Source organism: Lampris incognitus, chromosome 3, assembly GCF_029633865.1.
Source record: "Lampris incognitus isolate fLamInc1 chromosome 3, fLamInc1.hap2, whole genome shotgun sequence".
NCBI classification, from domain to species: Eukaryota; Metazoa; Chordata; class Actinopteri; order Lampriformes; family Lampridae; genus Lampris; species Lampris incognitus.
In genome coordinates, this window is record NC_079213.1 from 6,561,197 (window position 1) to 6,579,822 (window position 18,626).

Consider the following 18,626-nt stretch of genomic DNA (forward strand, 5'->3'; position numbering starts at 1 on the left):
AAAGTTACTGCATAAGAATTCTGTTTTGTTAACTATATCTAAGTTACAACTGAAAGCTCTTATTTTTGCCCCAAAGAGTGAATAAATGCTATAATGCAATTTAAAATGCAGTTTCTACTGTTTCTATCAAATTGCAACCCCCCTCCCCCAAGATCAGGTGGAGGGGTCCTCAGGGTAGATCAAAAATACGCAGGGGGTCCAGGACCCCAAAAAGGTTGAGAACCACTGGTCTAGACGGACGCTCGCCATATTGAGAAACGACTTCCTCCCACAAAATCATTCACACCTCTGACTTCCTCCATCCAGACCGACACATGTGCTCCGGGTGGCGCGTTTCCACACAACATCTCTACACTGAAATGTTTTATTTTTATTTTTTGGAGCCCCCCCCCTTTTCTTCCCAACTGTACCCGGCAAATTACCCCGCTCTTCTGAGCCGTCCTAGTCTCTGCTCCACCCCCTCTAACCACCCGGGGAGGGCTGCAGACTACCACGTCTCCTCCCATACATGTGGAGTCACCAGCTGCTTCTTCTCACCAGACAGTGAGGAGTTTCACCAGGGAGACGTATGGCGTGGGAGGATCGTGCTATTCCCCCCGGTTCCCCCTCCCCGAACAGGCGCCCCGACTGACCAGAAGAGGCGCTAATGCAGCGACCAGGACACATACCCACATCTGGCTTCCCACCCGCAGACACGGCCAATTGTGTCTGTAGGGACCCCCGACCAAGCCGGAGGTAATGCGGAGATTCGAACCGGCGATTCCCGTGTTGGCAGGCAACGGAATAGACCGCCATGCCACCCGGACGCCCTACACTGAAATCTTTAAGTGTCTTATACTTGCAGATTTTGGTGTAATTTGTTCCTTTATTGGAGCTGATGTCTCTACATACTGATTTGGAGTTTAGCTTTTTGAGTCAACATCAGAATCAGAATCTGTTGCCCGGTCAGTTTTCACATAACATGGGAATCAGAATCTGTTGCCCGGTCAGTTTTCACATAACATGGGAATCAGAATCTGTTGCCCGGTCAGTTTTCACATAACATGGGAATCAGAGTCTGTTGCCCGGTCAGTTTTTACATACCAGGAATATGGTAAAAAAAAAATAGCAAAAAACTTTGTTGTGGTTTTTGCAGTTTTTTTTTTGCATATAAAATTAGAGCAAGTATAAAATCATATAATTTATTAATGTCGGCCTATTCCGTTGCCCATCAACACGGGGATCGTGTTGCCTCTGGCTTGTTGGGCGTCCCTAGACACAATTGGCCGTGTCTGCGGGTGGGGAGCCGGGCGTGGGTATGCGTCCTGGTTGCTGCACTAGCGCCTCCTCTGGTTGGTAGAGGCACCTGTTGGGGGGCGGGGGGACTGGGGGGAGTAGCGGGATTCTCCCACGTGCTACATTCCCCTGGTGAAACTCCTCACTGTCAGGTGAAAAGAAGCGGCTGGCGACTCCACATGTATGGGAGGAGACATGTGGTAGTCTGCAGTCCTCCCCGGATCGACAAAGCGGGTGGTGCAGTGACCAGGACGGCTCTGCAAGGTACATTTGGGGAGAAAAATCCAAAGAACAATAAAAGATTAGATAATGTTAGTAATACTAGATACTAGTAGATAATGTATTTGAGTCTATTTATAAGAGGTGATGCCAGCGGTTGTAGAAGCTTGTACAACACGGACCCTCTTGGAAAGCTCGTATGTTTTTTACCATAAAGCAGCACACGTGCACCAGCAGGTCTTTCCTGTGGCTTAGGGGTACAAATAAACCACCAGTGTTATGCAAATTCCTATAGTCAGCGCCAAGAACGGCCTCCCGGGGGCTGAAGCTTTTTTCTTTTTTTTGGGTTTCAACGAGGTGAAAAATGCTTAACAACAGGAGCCTGGTGAAAACAAGGAAATCCCAAACCAGTTCCCCGGCTACTACAAAGGCCTGGCCTAGTTCATGTGAATAATATACGGGAATGAGTCAGACGCCTTGTGTAGATCAGGAGTCAACTCTTGCTAACACACCGGGGACACTACATTATGAGTAGATATATGGTGTGCACTGTCCCTTGATACAGCTTACACCCACCCAGCAGTGACGGGACATTTGGACACCCGTCCATCCGTCTATTATCCAAGCCGCTCATCACAATTTGGGTCGCGGGGATTCTGCAGCCTATCCCAGCAGTCTTTGGGCAGCAGTCGGGGAGACAACCTGGACAGGCTGCCAGTCCATCACAGGGCACAACTGGACATTGCCGCAGTGGTTAGCGCAGTCGCCTCACAGCAAGAAGGTCCTGGGTTCAAGCCCCGTGTAGTCCAACCTTGTGGGTCGTCCCGGGTCGTCCTCTGTGTGGAGTTTGCATGTTCTCCCGTGTCTGTGTGGGTTTCCTCCCACAGTCCAAAGACATGTAGGTCAGGTGAATTGGCCGTACTAAATTGCCCCTAGGTATGAATGTGTGTGTGTGTGATGGCCTGGTGGCCTGTCCAGGGTGTCTCCCCACCTGCCGCCCAATGACTGCTGGGATAGGCTCCAGCATCCCGACTTCGGCTTGGTGGCTTGGATAACGGATGGATGGATTTTTTTCTCTCTCTGTTTTTCTCCCCAATTGTACCCGGCCAATTACCCCACTCTTCCGAGTCGTCCTGGTCGCTGCTCCACCCCCTCTGCCGTTCCGGGGAGGGCTGCAGACTACCACATGTCTCCTCCAATACATATGGAGTCACCAGCCGCTTCTCTTCACCCGACAGTGAGGAGTTTCACCAGGAGGACGTAGCGCGCGGAAGGATCACGCTATTCCACCCAGTTCTCCCTACACCCTGAACAGGTGCCCCGACCGACCAGAGGAGGCGCTAGTGCAGCAGCCAGGACACAAACCCACATCCGGCTTCCCACCTGCAGACACAGCCAATTGTGTCTGTAGGGACGCCCGACCAAGCCGGAGGTAACACGGGGATTCGAACCGGCGATCCCCGTGCTGGTAGGCAACAGAATAGACCACCATGGTACCCGGACATTATTATTTTTGAAGGGTATCACCCCCCACACCATGTATAACCAGTGAAGTAGTCGTGCCGTTATATGGCTTGTCGCATCCTGCATGGGTGCAAGTCGCCATTTTGGGTCTGTCAGCGACCACCTCTCTGAGGGGTGACTGGTAACATTAACATTACCTCAGCTGACGGCCATGCGCACGGTGCTCCCTATAGAGCGCAAGTACCCGTAAGGTAATAATGGGCAGCACGGTGGCCCAGTGGTTAGTGCTGTCACCTCACAGCAGGAAGGTCCTGGGTTTGAACCCCAGGGTTGTCCAACCTTGGGGGTGCATCCCAGGTCGTCCTCTGTTTGGAGTTTGCATGTTCTCCCCGTGTCTGTGGTGGGTTTTCTCCAGGTGCTCCGGTTTCCCCCACCATCAAAAAGACACACATGTTAGGGTTAATACTCCCGTCTGTGCCCCTGACCGTGTCATGGCAAGACAAACTGGAGCTGGTCCCTGGGCGCTGCGAGGCGGCTGCCCATTGCTCCTAGCTGCACAGCTAGGATGGGTTAAGTGCAGAGAAAGAATTTCCCCACGGGGATCAATGAAGTTTATCAAAATCAATAGACCAGTAGGCATACAGGGTGTTGTGTAGCACGATACAGTGAATGACATATGTGTGCATGTGCTGTTGAACATGTACAGTGTGCTGAAAATGTACATGTGTTATGTTTTTTTTGGGGGGGGGTCTAATGGGAGAAGGATGCAGTGGAAACCATTGTTCCCAGTAGCCTGGGCCTGGGATTGTTTAACGGGGCGGTAGGGCAGGGCCGCGGCAGTGGGTGTGGTGCTTCCTCGGTTATTGTGCGCAGCATCCTGTCCTGTCCGCTATAAATAGAGGAAGAGGGCGAGACGGAGCTCAGCGCTGGAACTCAAACGAGAGAAGGTCCATCCAGACTCCTCACTGGCCACTGGCCTCCGACTTCCGACCCTTGACCTTGGACTGCCGTCCAGGAAATGAGCAACGCTTCATAATGGTCCCTTAGTGATTTCTATTAAACTGGAGTTATGGACTTTCCATAGATTTTTGTTTTTCTTGATTTTGATGCAATTTGCAAACTTTTTTACTTATATTCTACAACACATGCTGAAATCGCTTTTTTACAGAAATAACAATAATAATAATAACTTTTATCATTATAATTATTATTGTGTTATTTTTTTCAGTCCCCCCCCCCCCCAACAAGGTGAAAATGATTACCAACAGAAGCTGTGCGAAAACAAGGAAATCCCAAACCGGCTAATAATAATAGTATTATTATTATCATTATTATAATACCACAAATTAGCCTAGGAGCTAATTTACAGAAGTGGGGGAAAAAAATCATTACCATTTCACCATTTTGTAACCAAACATTGTCTGCACAGGCTTTATAAAACGATTTTCCTTTATCTCGGAACACCGAAGCGCTCACATACCTTGACTGGGAACATACGTATACACAATTTATGTGGCGAAAAAGAAAACTGCCAAATTGTTCAGCCCACAGCGACGTTGTGTTTCACGTGTGTCAGTACTGAACAAACACCAGAAAGCAAAAAACGTTTCCTCTTTTGCTTTTTCCCCAGCTCTGCTTTTGACCTGCATCGACGCCACGGACATCACGACCACTGCTGCCCCGACAACGGTCGTATTGACCGTGGCCACGACCGCAGGCCCGACCACAACCAAACTGACAACCCTTGCTCCTGATGACAAGAAAACCACACCCGCTGCTGCTTTACCAAGTACAGTGGCACATACCACTGCCCAGGTTTCCACCATCACCCAGGCGCCGGCCCCTTCTGCAGGGCAGAACAGTGGCACTCCTAGCAGCAGCAGTGACGGCGGTGGCAGCAGCAGCAGCGGTTGCAGCAGCAGCGACTGCGGCAGCAGCGACGACAGCAGCAACGGTGGCGGCGGCAGCGATGACAGCAGCGTCTACAAAGCAGTCACGACCACCGTGGCTACCACGACGGTCAACATGTTACCGCCGAGCACTGTGCGCATGAGCACAACACCAAAAGCACCGGAGCACACAAGCAGTAAGGGGTTGCCCACGACCACGGCGTCCTCATTGGGTCACACTGTAACCACCCACGATGTGAAAGCAGTCACCACCAGTGGCTCCAAGGATGGGGCGGGAGGTACGGCCGTACACCCATTACTCGAGAGAACTCACCGACAGTCATTTTACCACCCAGTACTTTGCGTACGCTAAGCACATCATGAACCTGGCTTTAGTCTCTTGCATGGAAACCCAGGCTAGTGTTAAGTGTCCAGTCAGGATATGATGCAAATAATGTGTAACGTTAGCTACTCAACTAAAAATGTGCAGTCGATACTCTCCAATTACTTCCAATTGCAAACTTAAGACATTGATGCGGTATTGTTCTGTTCACAACAAAGTCGCGCGCCACTGCAGTGGTTAGTGTGGTCGCCTCACAGCAAGGAGACCCCGGGTTCGAGCCCCGGGGTAGTCCAACCTTGGGGGTTGTGCCGGGCCGTCCTCTGTGTGGAGTTTGCATGTTCTCCCCGCGTCTGTGGCGGGTTTCCTACGGGTGCTCCGGTTTCCTCCCACAGCCGAAAGACATGTAGGTCAGGTGACTCGGCCGTTGTGTGTGTGGGGCCCTGTGATGGTCTGGCGGCCTGTCCAGGGTGTCTCCCTGCCTGCCGCCCAATGACTGCTGGGATAGGCTCCAGCGTCCCCGCAACCCCGGTTGGGATAAGCGGCTTGGATAACGGATGGATGCACAACAAAGTCACACAACTAGTTTTGGTTGACATCTATGCCACTTTGTCCTTATCTTTTTTCTTTTTGCCTTTTTCTTTTTGTTGCTCTCGTTTCAAAATCGAGAACATACACACGGCGCACACAAAAACCTGTCAGACTACTGCACGTATATCCTGGGTAAAGCACTCTCCATCACATTGCACTGGATCAATATAGAAACCAAATATCTTCAAATAGATACCTTGCTTTTCCATCAGCACTCTTTATTCACAGGGACAAACGTGTGCTCGGTCATCCATCCATGCATTCCTTCACTGAAATATCGCCCTTGCTTTCTCAGTGTTAAAGCACTATTCTGCAACCAGCACTGGGCTAAAGTACTGTAAGTCCAGTGTATTTGTATAACCTTTAATCACTATTTTGTCCCAGAGGGCTGTACAGCCGCAGTTACGGTAAGACCCTTGAGTCAGATAAGATAAGGAAAATAATAAGGAAATAAGAACAGATAATGAAAAGGAAAAAAAAACCCTTAGCAGAAATAAAAATGATAAAATACATAAGTAATAGTAGAACAGGGGGACACTTAACACAGGTAATGCGGTGGGCATTTAGACCACATTCCTTTGGTAACTTACCTGGTGAGAAAATCCCTGGTCCCGGTGTACCAATGAGGAACTCGCAGCTGATGAATGCACCGTTTTCTATCAGAGAACATGAATAAAGCTTATGTTAGAACACTTTAATCGCACCTCCAACACAAACAGTAAATGGACCGCAGTTATATGGCACTTTACTATACCGACTGCTTCACAGTGCATGCCTCACATCCACCCACATTCACACACCGATGGTGGAGGCTGCCATGCAAGGTGCCAACCTGCTCATCAGGAGCAGTCAGCGGTTAAGTGTCTTGCTCGAGCTCATTTCGATACGCTCTCTGGAGGAGCCGGGGATCGAACCAACGACCTCCCGGTTACTAGATGGCCCAGTCTACCTTTCTGAGCCATGCACAAGTTAGAGTTTCTCCTTCAGTGTTATTCGCGTTTGATTTTGGGAAGTGGAAAAAAAGAGAGGTACGAATGTGGTGGAGATGGTCCTACGCCCGGCGGTGGGTGTGGGTGTGGGTGTGTGTGGGGGGGGGGGTATTTATTCATTCACTGCCCTCTGTGCACTGAAAATCACTTGAAATTTTTCTGCTCTCAAGGCGTGACAGAAAATGACACGATTACTGCAAAGATGACGACAACGGTGTTGGCAGCCGTGGTACCCTCGAACGCGGAATCTTCAGGATCCAGTGTGACCGCCAGCACCAGCACCAGTACCAGTACCGGTACCAGCACCGGCGCCACCACTGCCACAGGTGTGGTGGTGCAGACAGGCACAACTTTGCCACAGAGCCACACCGCAACCACATCACCTACAACTGTCAACCGTGTTACTGATGCCAACGTCGCCATCATGACCGACACCACAACTACAGCTCGGACCACAGAAACCCACACCAAGACTTTTACGGTAAGCCACAAGCCGAGGCAAATGTTGTTGCAGGGTTTTTTTTGGTGGATTTTTGTTGAAAGACAGTTGCATTTCAGTTCTGATACTCCATTAGATGACTTGAGTGAAATCACCACCCAGTCATTTCGTCATCCCCCCCCCCTCCTTTTTCTCCCCAATTGTATCCGGCCAATTACCCCCACTCTTCCGAGCTGTCCCGGTTGCTGCTCCACCCCCTCTGCTGATCTGGGGAGGGCTGCAGACTACCACATGCCTCCTCTGATACATGTGGAGGCCCCAGCTGCTTCTTTTCACCTGACAGTGAGGAGTTTCACCAGGGGGATGTAGCACGTGGTAAGATCACGCTATTCCCCCCAGTTCCCCCTCCCCCCGGAACAGGCACCCTGACTGGCCAGAGGAGGCGCTAGTGCAGCGACCAGGACACATACCCACATCCGGCTTCCCACCCGCAGACACGGCCAATTGTGTCTGTAGGGACGCCCAACCAAGCCGGAGGTAACACGGGGATTCGAACCAGCGATTCCCGTGTTGGTAGGCAACGGAATAAACCGCCACGCCACCCGGTGGCGCAAGCAATAAGAATCTTATTGCTTTCAATAGCTTCAGCGTCTCGACGCCGAGCCAAGTGCCAATCAAATGTGTCTCTGCTGAATCATCACTACTTGCAACACTCCAAATAGTTGATCCTCTTCAATTTCTAAACCTTTTTTAGCTTATATATTTCGCCTTATGTGCGATAACGCTTGGATTTTCCTCCCTTCATGTTATTTCTCTTACAAATTCACTGTTGAGGCCAGCCGCCAGTCAGCGTTTCCACTACATGCACTTTGTGTGACTGTTGCAAATGACAAACTCGAAGCCTGATCCTTGCAATGACGTGTGACGTGGATAAAACTGCACCTAGATGGACTAAAGGAACCCTGCACACACATGGTTCTCCGTAACACACGTGTTAACGTCAATGGACTCGAGTTTATTTACCCTCAAAAGAATAACATTCAGTTTTCTTCTTTTTGTTTTACAGTTAACTCTGAACCAAGGATTGGAGGTAAGATGTTCTGTTTTTAAGTCTAGTATCTAGTCCTGCAAATCTGTTTGCCATCATTAGGCCTATTGCTCTCGTGTGGGGAGGGAGGCTGCCGCCCTTTCCGTAGAATCCTGCCCCATGGATATTTCTGCTCGGATACTCTCTTTGGTTTGGACAGCCAACCAAATTCTTGTCTAGTGCCCAGTTCGGCGGGTACGAACAGTGATAATACACCAACAGGTCATTCCCCATCGCTATTACGAATAAGATAGATGTGTGAATCCATGGATGGATGGAAAGGCGCAGATAAAGGTCAAAAGTCAAACGGTACAGCGGAGTAATGTTGGTATCATTGAAGAGAAACACCTCTAACATGGTCCAAAACTGTACTTGAGGGTTAATGTAACAGCTACCAAAGCATGTCTAGTGACTGTAAAGTTTTCTTTACAGTAATATACAGCCATATGTATGACAAGAGAAACATGCACAACTCTAAACCACCAATTCTACAGTTCCCAATCAAATCTAATATTACTGTTGCTATTGTAACCGGTTATTTTTTTGCCCGGTGCGGGGTGTACTGCACCACAAGGCGACATCACTAACCGCTCGGCTAAAGGGTCAGACCCGTTAGCTAGGGGACTAACGTGTCTTATTAGTAGTTTACAGTCGTCACCCTCCCCGGAAGCGCGCCCTCGCGCTTTGTTATTCCCGCGCTCCGAAGAGACTTCTGAGGATCTGCACACTTTCGGATCCCACCGCTGCCACCAATGTAACCGAGGGTTTGTAGATGTCGCCCATACCAGTGGTTCTCAACCTTTTTGGGGTCCTGGACCCCCTGCGTATTTTTGATCTACCCTGAGGACCGTGTAACCGCTCCACCTGATCTTGGGGGAGGGGGGTTGCAATTTGGTAGAAACAGTAGAAACTGCATTTTAAATTGCATTATAGCATTTATTCACTCTTTGGGGCAAAAATAAGAGCTTTCAGTTGTAACTTAGATATAGTTAACAAAACAGAATTCTTATGCAGTAACTTCCAGATATATGTAACAAAACAGAATATGTATTCAGTAACTTTCAGATATATGTAACAACACAGAATATGTATTCAGTAACTTTCAGATATATGTAACAACAGAATTTTTATGCAGTAACTTTTAACAATGCAAACGGGAGTGAGATCTCTTATTAAAATACAATAAATTACACTTGTGAAACAGATGTAATTAGAGAAAAAAGTCCTGTTACCCTTTATAGTTTAGGTAGATAAAGGTCTCAGTCACATTTGAGTAAAATAATCCTATTTCTATAAATGTCATAGGATCTTTTTTAAAAGATATTTTATTTTCACGGACCCCTTGCAATGACACCACGGACCACTAGGGGTCCGCGGACCCCCGGTTGAGAACCACTGGCCTATACTGTGTGAAACTATAAAATAACAAATACGGAGGCTCCACTTTCACACGAGGACCACTTTATTTGGATTCTTCCCCCCAACAGAACTCCACAGCAACAACACCGCGTACAGCACTTCCGCTCTCTCTTCAGCCTTCAAAATAAGAGCTCAGGGCATAATACCGTGGCAACAGCTTATAACAGGCACTTAAAATCACTAACAGTCAAGTCCAGAAAAATAGGTTACACCATTATAAAGGTATATCATCAGTCGCTGTTATTGACCAGATTTTTATGCCCTTTGTTCAATGTTCTTTTGAGTAATACCCTTGTTTGCCCGTTTGTTGACGTTGCTTTGCTTCACTCTGTCGTGCCACTAAAGCAAATTAGATCGAAAACGAAGTTGAAAAGCGAAACTCGAAAACTAAGAATGACCGAGAGCCAGCTTCCTGCCTACTCCCTCCCTAAAATGGCGGTTAGCTGTGAAAACTGCCGCCATGTTTGGAAACGGCCTGCGACCCCGACAAAGAAAGAATGTGAACTGGTTACCGTTTAGCATCCACTTACCGTTATGAAGGGCCGAACTGGTACCAGAACTCGTACCTTCTAGCTGCGGTATGTGGACTAACTATGCGACCCGCCGCCGCTTGTCAGTCCCCTCAAACACCAGGTCAGCTGACGCCATAAACCGCCATCTCCGCTGCGCGCCAATCACAATCTTCGACCATTTTAGCTTTCATACGTAACACGATTCGACGGTTTGGGATACCCACTCGGTCAGGTTTTACTACACCGACATTATGAAGTCAAAACCAACACGTAGAGCTAATAAGTTTTAGGAGTCTTCGTGCGCTGGACGTCTGTTGGATATAGCGAGCGAATCAAACGCTAGCTTGACCGCTTCACGACAGTACATGAAATACGGCACTCGCGTATGTAAACGAGACGAGAGAAGAAGAAGAAGAAGAAGGCGCGTATGTCAGAAATAGCAGAAGAAGATATAAGAGGGTCGAAGAAGTGTATAAAACGTTAATAGAAGAAGAAGTTGGGCGTTTACTGAGCGGTTGGGATTATGGACACTGGGGGGGGGGGGATCAACGTTGGAAGAGGGGGGAGATAATTTGACCATGCAGCTTTTAACGTCCCAAGCTCCGTTTGCGAAGAATTTCTCACTTTAGTGACGCTACGGGTGATTTTAGAGGACGAAATAAGGCGGCTGTCAGAGAAATCATTAAATCGGAGCAATGTAACCGGTTATTTTCTTGCCCGGTGCGGGATTCGATACTGCGCCAGGAGGCGACGTCACTAACCGCTCGGCTAAAGGGTCAGACCCGCTAGCTAGGGGCTAACGTGTCTTATTAGTAGTTTACATTAAGTTATATTAGTTTGCAAAATAGGATTGAACATTTTTCTCCCAAGAGTGGTCGTAGAAAAGCTGACCTTGGTAGGTTTTGTTTCCCATTGTAAACTACTAATAAGACACGTTAGCCCCTAGCTAACGGGTCTGACCCTTTAGCCGAGCGGTTAGTGATGTCGCCTTGTGGTGCAGTACACCCAGTATCGAATCCAGCACCGGGGAAGAAAATAACCGGTTACATTGGTGGCAGCGGTGGGATCCGGAAGTGTGCAGATCCTCAGAAGTCTCTTCGGAGCGCGGGAATAACAAAGCGCGGGCGGCGCGCTTCCGGGGAGGGTGACGACTGTCAACTACAAATAAGACACGTTAGCCCCTAGCCAACGGGTCTGACCCTTTAGCCGAGCGGTTAGTGACGTCGCCTTGTGGCGCAGTATCGAATCCCGCACCGGGCAAGAAAATAACCGGTTTACACCGTCAAGCAGTGAAGAGTTTTAGCCTGACATGACCGATTCGCCCTACGTGAGTCTTTGCACACGTGTAATATCACGACGTCGATTCTGGGACGACGTGGCAGGTCTGGACAGAAACCCGCGTTTTTATGGCGGCGAGCAGCTCTCAGGGAAGAGGAAACGCTGGTTGGATCTTCCAGGTCTGTCCTGCTGGACTCTCTTGTCTCCAGCAGGGAGGACAGGAAGCAGGGAAGCGCGCTATAAAAATAAAAGGATTCCAGGCAATGGGTGGGAAGAAAAAAAAACTTGTCCCAGTCGGATCCCTTCCTGTCTTTCACTGGTTTCCTCGTTTCCCACACCTCTCCTCTCTCTCTCTCGCCGACTCGCCGCCCATAATACGGCGGGAATAACCCTCACGTGGCTCAGAAAGCCGTGATCTCACCGTTGACCTCTGACCTCTCCGTCCATCTTGTGACACAAGAGGACCGCGATGTTGATGTCACGTCGGCCAGAACGTTTCCGGCAGGTTTTTGGACAACTCTGCTGGAAGGACACGTAGGCTGAGAGGAAGGCTTCGGCACATTGTGTGTGAATTATAACAGCATGAGGTCATAGTACAGAGCTGTATGACACACCCATAAGCGATATAATAGCAATAATATCAATATGGTGATATGAGACTAGATGTGAGGTGGGATTTTGGCTATGGTAATATGGTGATGCTAGAAGAACCCCGCTACAATGTAGCGGTTTGCTTATCCACCCGTCTAAGTCTCCCTCCTCTTCATCCTGCCCCTAAACCCCCCCTCCCCACTCCAACTCCAACTCCCTCCCCCCAAATGCTCAGAATCATCTGAAATGCCATTAGCCATTTTTAGAAAATGCATGTTTTGCATAATTATTTTAATTTTCTGCTATTTTTCTGGTCCTCTCTGGAACAATACCTACCACCTCCAAAAAAATTAGGATCATAAGTGCATTTTTGCAAAAATGCATATATTTTGCATAATTATTTTTAATTTTCTGCTATTTTTCTGGTCTTCTCTGGAACAATACCTACCACCTCCCAAAAAAAATTAGGATCATAAGTGCATTTTTGCAAAAATGCATATATTTTGCATAATTATTTTACTTTTCTGCTATTTTTTCTGGTCCTCTCTGGAACAATACCTACCACCTCCAAAAAAAAATTAGGATCATAAGTGCATTTTTGCAAAAACGCATATATTTTCCATAATTATTTTAATTTTCTGCTATTTTTTCTGGTCCTCTCTGGAACAATACCTACCACCTCCAAAAAAAAATTAGGATCATAAGTGCATTTTTGCAAAAATGCATATATTTTGCATAATTATTTTTAATTTTCTGCTATTTTTCTGGTCCTCTCTGGAACAATACCTACCACCTCCCAAAAAGAAATTAGGATCATAAGTGCATTTTTGCAAAAATGCATATATTTTGCATAATTATTTTACTTTTCTGCTATTTTTTCTGGTCCTCTCTGGAACAATACCTACCACCTCCAAAAAAAAATTAGGATCATAAGTGCATTTTTGCAAAAACGCATATATTTTGCATAATTCTTTTAATTTTCTGCTATTTTTTCTGGTCCTCTCTGGAACAATAACTACCACCTCCCAAAAAAAATTAGGATCATAAGTGCATTTTTGCAAAAATGCATATATTTTGCATAATTATTTTAATTTTCTGCTATTTTTCTGGTCCTCTCTGGAACAATACCTACCACCTCCAAAAAAAAATTAGGATCATATGTGCATTTTTGCAAAAATGCATATATTTTGCATAATTATTTTAATTTTCTGCTATTTTTCTGGTCCTCTCTGGAACAATACCTACCACCTCCAAAAAAAAATTAGGATCATAAGTGCATTTTTGCAAAAATGCATATATTTTGCATAATTATTTTAATTTTCTGCTATTTTTCTGGTCCACTCTGGAACAATACCTACCACCTCCAAAAAAAAAATTAGGATCATAAGTGCATTTTTGCAAAAATGCATATATTTTGCATAATTATTTTAATTTTCTGCTATTTTTCTGGTCCTCTCTGGAACAATACCTACCACCTCCAAAAAAAATTAGGATCATAAGTGCATTTTTGCAAAAATGCATATATTTTGCATAATTCTTTTAACTTTCTGCTATTTTTCTGGTCCTCTCTGGAACAATATCTACCACCTCCAAAAAAAATTAGGATCATAAGTGCATTTTTGCAAAAATGCATATATTTTGCATAATTATTTTTAATTTTCTGCTATTTTTCTGGTCCTCTCTGGAACAATACCTACCACCTCCCAAAAAAAAAATTAGGATCATAAGTGCATTTTTGCAAAAACGCATATATTTTGCATAATTCTTTTAATTTTCTGCTATTTTTTCTGGTCCTCTCTGGAACAATACCTACCACCTCCCAAAAAAAATTAGGATCATAAGTGCATTTTTGCAAAAATGCATATATTTTGCATAATTATTTTCATTTTCTGCTATTTTTCTGGTCCTCTCTGGAACAATACCTACCACCTCCAAAAAAAATTAGGATCATAAGTGCATTTTTGCAAAAATGCATATATTTTGCATAATTATTTTAATTTTCTGCTATTTTTCTGGTCCTCTCTGGAACAATACCTACCACCTCCAAAAAAAAATTAGGATCATAAGTGCATTTTTGCAAAAATGCATATATTTTGCATAATTATTTTAATTTTCTGCTATTTTTCTGGTCCTCTCTGGAACAATACCTACCACCTCCAAAAAAAAATTAGGATCATAAGTGCATTTTTGCAAAAATGCATATATTTTGCATAATTATTTTCATTTTCTGCTATTTTTCTGGTCCTCTCTGGAACAATACCTACCACCTCCAAAAAAAATTAGGATCATAAGTGCATTTTTGCAAAAATGCATATATTTTGCATAATTATTTTAATTTTCTGCTATTTTTCTGGTCCTCTCTGGAACAATACCTACCACCTCCAAAAAAAAATTAGGATCATAAGTGCATTTTTGCAAAAATGCATATATTTTGCATAATTATTTTAATTTTCTGCTATTTTTCTGGTCCTCTCTGGAACAATACCTACCACCTCCAAAAAAAAAAAGGATCATAAGTGCATTTTTGCAAAAATGCATATATTTTGCATAATTATTTTAATTTTCTGCTATTTTTCTGGTCCTCTCTGGAACAATACCTACCACCTCCAAAAAAAAAATTAGGATCAGTGCATTTTTGCAAAAATGCATATATTTTGCATAATTATATTAATTTTCTGCTATTTTTCTGGTCCTCTCTGGAACCATAACTACCACCTCCAAAAAAAAAATTAGGATCATAAGTGCATTTTTGCAAAAATGCATATATTTTGCATAATTATTTTAATTTTCTGCTATTTTTCTGGTCCTCTCTGGAACAATACCTACCACCTCCAAAAAAAAATTAGGATCATAAGTGCATTTTTGCAAAAATGCATATATTTTGCATAATTATTTTTAGGATCATAAGTGCATTTTTGCAAAAATGCATATATTTTGCATAATTATTTTAATTTTCTGCTATTTTTCTGGTCCTCTCTGGAACAATACCTACCACCTCCAAAAAAAAATTAGGATCATAAGTGCATTTTTGCAAAAATTCATATATTTTGCATAATTATTTTAATTTTCTGCTATTTTTCTGGTCCACTCTGGAACAATACCTACCACCTCCAAAAAAAAAATTAGGATCATAAGTGCATTTTTGCAAAAATGCATATATTTTGCATAATTATTTTAATTTTCTGCTATTTTTCTGGTCCTCTCTGGAACAATATCTACCACCTCCAAAAAAAATTAGGATCATAAGTGCATTTTTTCAAAAATGCATATATTTTGCATAATTATTTTAATTTTCTGCTATTTTTCTGGTCCTCTCTGGAACAATACCTACCACCTCCAAAAAAAAATTAGGATCATAAGTGCATTTTTGCAAAAACGCATATATTTTGCATAATTATTTTAATTTTCTGCTATTTTTCTGGTCCTCTCTGGAACAATACCTACCACCTCCAAAAAAAAAATTAGGATAATAAGTGCATTTTTGCAAAAATGCATATATTTTGCGTAATTATTTTAATTTTCTGCTATTTTTCTGGTCCTCTCTGGAACAATACCTACCACCTCCAAAAAAAAAAAGGATCATAAGTGCATTTTTGCAAAAATGCATATATTTTGCATAATTATTTTAATTTTCTGCTATTTTTCTGGTCCTCTCTGGAACAATACCTACCACCTCCAAAAAAAAAATTAGGATCAGTGCATTTTTGCAAAAATGCATATATTTTGCATAATTATTTTCATTTTCTGCTATTTTTCTGGTCCTCTCTGGAACAATAACTACCACCTCCAAAAAAAAATTAGGATCATAAGTGCATTTTTGCAAAAATGCATATATTTTGCATAATTATTTTTAATTTTCTGCTATTTTTCTGGTCCTCTCTGGAACAATACCTACCACCTCCCAAAAAAAATTAGGATCATAAGTGCATTTTTGCAAAAATGCATATATTTTGCATAATTATTTTACTTTTCTGCTATTTTTTCTGGTCCTCTCTGGAACAATACCTACCACCTCCAAAAAAAAATTAGGATCATAAGTGCATTTTTGGAAAAACGCATATATTTTGCATAATTCTTTTAATTTTCTGCTATTTTTTCTGGTCCTCTCTGGAACAATACCTACCACCTCCCAAAAAAAATTAGGATCATAAGTGCATTTTTGCAAAAACGCATATATTTTGCATAATTATTTTAATTTTCTGCTATTTTTCTGGTCCTCTCTGGAACAATACCTACCAACTCCAAAAAAAAATTAGGATCATAAGTGCATTTTTGCAAAAATGCATATATTTTGCATAATTATTTTAATTTTCTGCTATTTTTCTGGTCCTCTCTGGAACAATACCTACCACCTCCAAAAAAAAATTAGGATCATAAGTGCATTTTTTCAAAAATGCATATATTTTGCATAATTATTTTAATTTTCTGCTATTTTTCTGGTCCTCTCTGGAACAATACCTACCACCTCCAAAAAAAATTAGGATCATAAGTGCATTTTTGCAAAAATGCATATATTTTACATAATTATTTTGATTTTCTGCTATTTTTCTGGTCCTCTCTGGAACAATATCTACCACCTCCAAAAAAAAAATTAGGATCATAAGTGCATTTTTGCAAAAATGCATATATTTTGCATAATTCTTTTAATTTTCTGCTATTTTTCTGGTCCTCTCTGGAACAATACCTACCACCTCCAAAAAAAAAATTAGGATCATAAGTGCATTTTTGCAAAAATGCATATATTTTGCATAATTATTTTTAATTTTCTGCTATTTTTCTGGTCCTCTCTGGAACAATACCTACCACCTCCAAAAAAAAAAAAGGATCATAAGTGCATTTTTGCAAAAATGCATATATTTTGCATAATTATTTTAATTTTCTGCTATTTTTCTGGTCCTCTCTGGAACAATACCTACCACCTCCAAAAAAAAAATTAGGATCAGTGCATTTTTGCAAAAATGCATATATTTTGCATAATTATTTTAATTTTCTGCTATTTTTCTGGTCCTCTCTGGAACAATACCTACCACCTCCAAAAAAAATTAGGATCATAAGTGCATTTTTGCAAAAATGCATATATTTTGCATCATGCCAAAACATTTCTAAGTCCCAGAAAAAAAATGTTATATAGGTGAAAAAAAAATCAAAGATGCTCAGAATCATCTGAAATGCCGAGAAAAGTGGGTTTTAGCCATTTTTTAGAAAAATGCATATTTTGCACATTTATGCATAATTTTAATTGTCTGGGATTTTTCCCTTACTCTCTGAGACAATACCTACCACCTCCAAAAAGAATTAGGATCATAAATGCTTTAGTTTTCGGTCCCGCTATCTACACTAACTAACACACACACATACACACTAACACCACACACACACACATTACGAAAATATATGAGTAGATAACTTAAATGTTGTCATTCCCTGGTCTTAACGGCTGCATATAACTCCTGCCAAGGTACATTTCCTCCCAGACCGTTACCCTCTATCTACAACCAGATTGGAGGGAAGTGAAAAATGGGTTGGGGGGGGGGGGTCCTGTGTTATAGTAAGCAGCTTTGTGTGTGATGAATTTGCCGTGGATGGCTGGCGCTTGTTAAGCCAGTCGTTTGGGGATTAAACATGCGGTGGGGTCGGTCGACTGTGGGGATGTTTACCTGGGCCTCTTGTTTTCATGTCTCCATCAGAAGGACGGTGAGAAGGAGCTGGTGGCGGTGTGCAGGCGTCTGCTGGAGAACATGTATGACGGCACCTGTACTCTGGTATGGCGGAGGCATAACGGCGAAATTTTGTTCAACAGCGCCAAGATAGACGGACAAGGTGCGCCCCCTCCTTTTGGCAAAACAAATGAATCAATTGCAATTAACACGTGCGCAGGTAAATGGATCCTTGTTCTTCTTTTGTTCTTGCAGTGAAAGAGAGCATCGTGAGCCAGTATTACAAAGAAATCACCAAGGTAAGGCTTACTCATAATGGATGGCACAGAATAGCAACACTGTTTTGATGTCGTGTACTCCTCCAGGCCTTGAAATACAACACTGTTTAGCTCAGCAAGTAAAGCATGGGACTAACACTGTCAGAGTTAGAGGTTTCACTCCCCGCATTGCTCAAGGTGTGACACCGACACCCATGTAGGTTTCTCGAGTAAAGGGAGGGAAGGGGGACACGGACCGGCTACAGGCAGACATGAAAGAGTAGCCAAGTCGAGTCAACGTTTTTGTAAAGGCCAGTATCACAAACCACACGTTTCAATACATTTGAGGTGGGAAAACATGAGCTCTCGGCATCTCTATGGGAATATGGCAGCAATCCTCACTTCCTGTGACGAGTCTGCCGACGTAGCGCACCTGCCGGTGGAGCTCTGCCACAGGCGCACGGCCCTGAATGTTTACCTGTCCGAGCGCATTTGTCCACAAACACAACAACAACACAAACTCTTGCTTTTTCGCCAGCGTTAGTGACACGGACTCCTCCCCCCTGAAATGTCTCAGGTCTGAGCACTTGTCAGGGGTGAGAAAGGGGGCGTTGGCTGA

The 18,626-nt window shown here is 43.7% G+C and overlaps 1 protein-coding gene across 2 annotated transcripts in view; it reads left to right on the forward strand.

The window, feature by feature from the left end:
* The window catches only part of podxl (podocalyxin-like), a 33,059-nt gene that overhangs the window by 11,164 nt on the left and 3,269 nt on the right, over positions 1–18,626 (forward strand). For both annotated transcript variants that reach the window (XM_056277239.1, XM_056277237.1), the window contains exons 2-6: positions 4,589–5,146; positions 6,938–7,248; positions 8,273–8,296; positions 17,781–17,913; positions 18,006–18,049. In XM_056277239.1, coding sequence (XP_056133214.1) covers positions 4,589–5,146; positions 6,938–7,248; positions 8,273–8,296; positions 17,781–17,913; positions 18,006–18,049 — 1,070 coding nt within the window. The remainder of the gene's footprint in view (positions 1–4,588; positions 5,147–6,937; positions 7,249–8,272; positions 8,297–17,780; positions 17,914–18,005; positions 18,050–18,626) is intronic.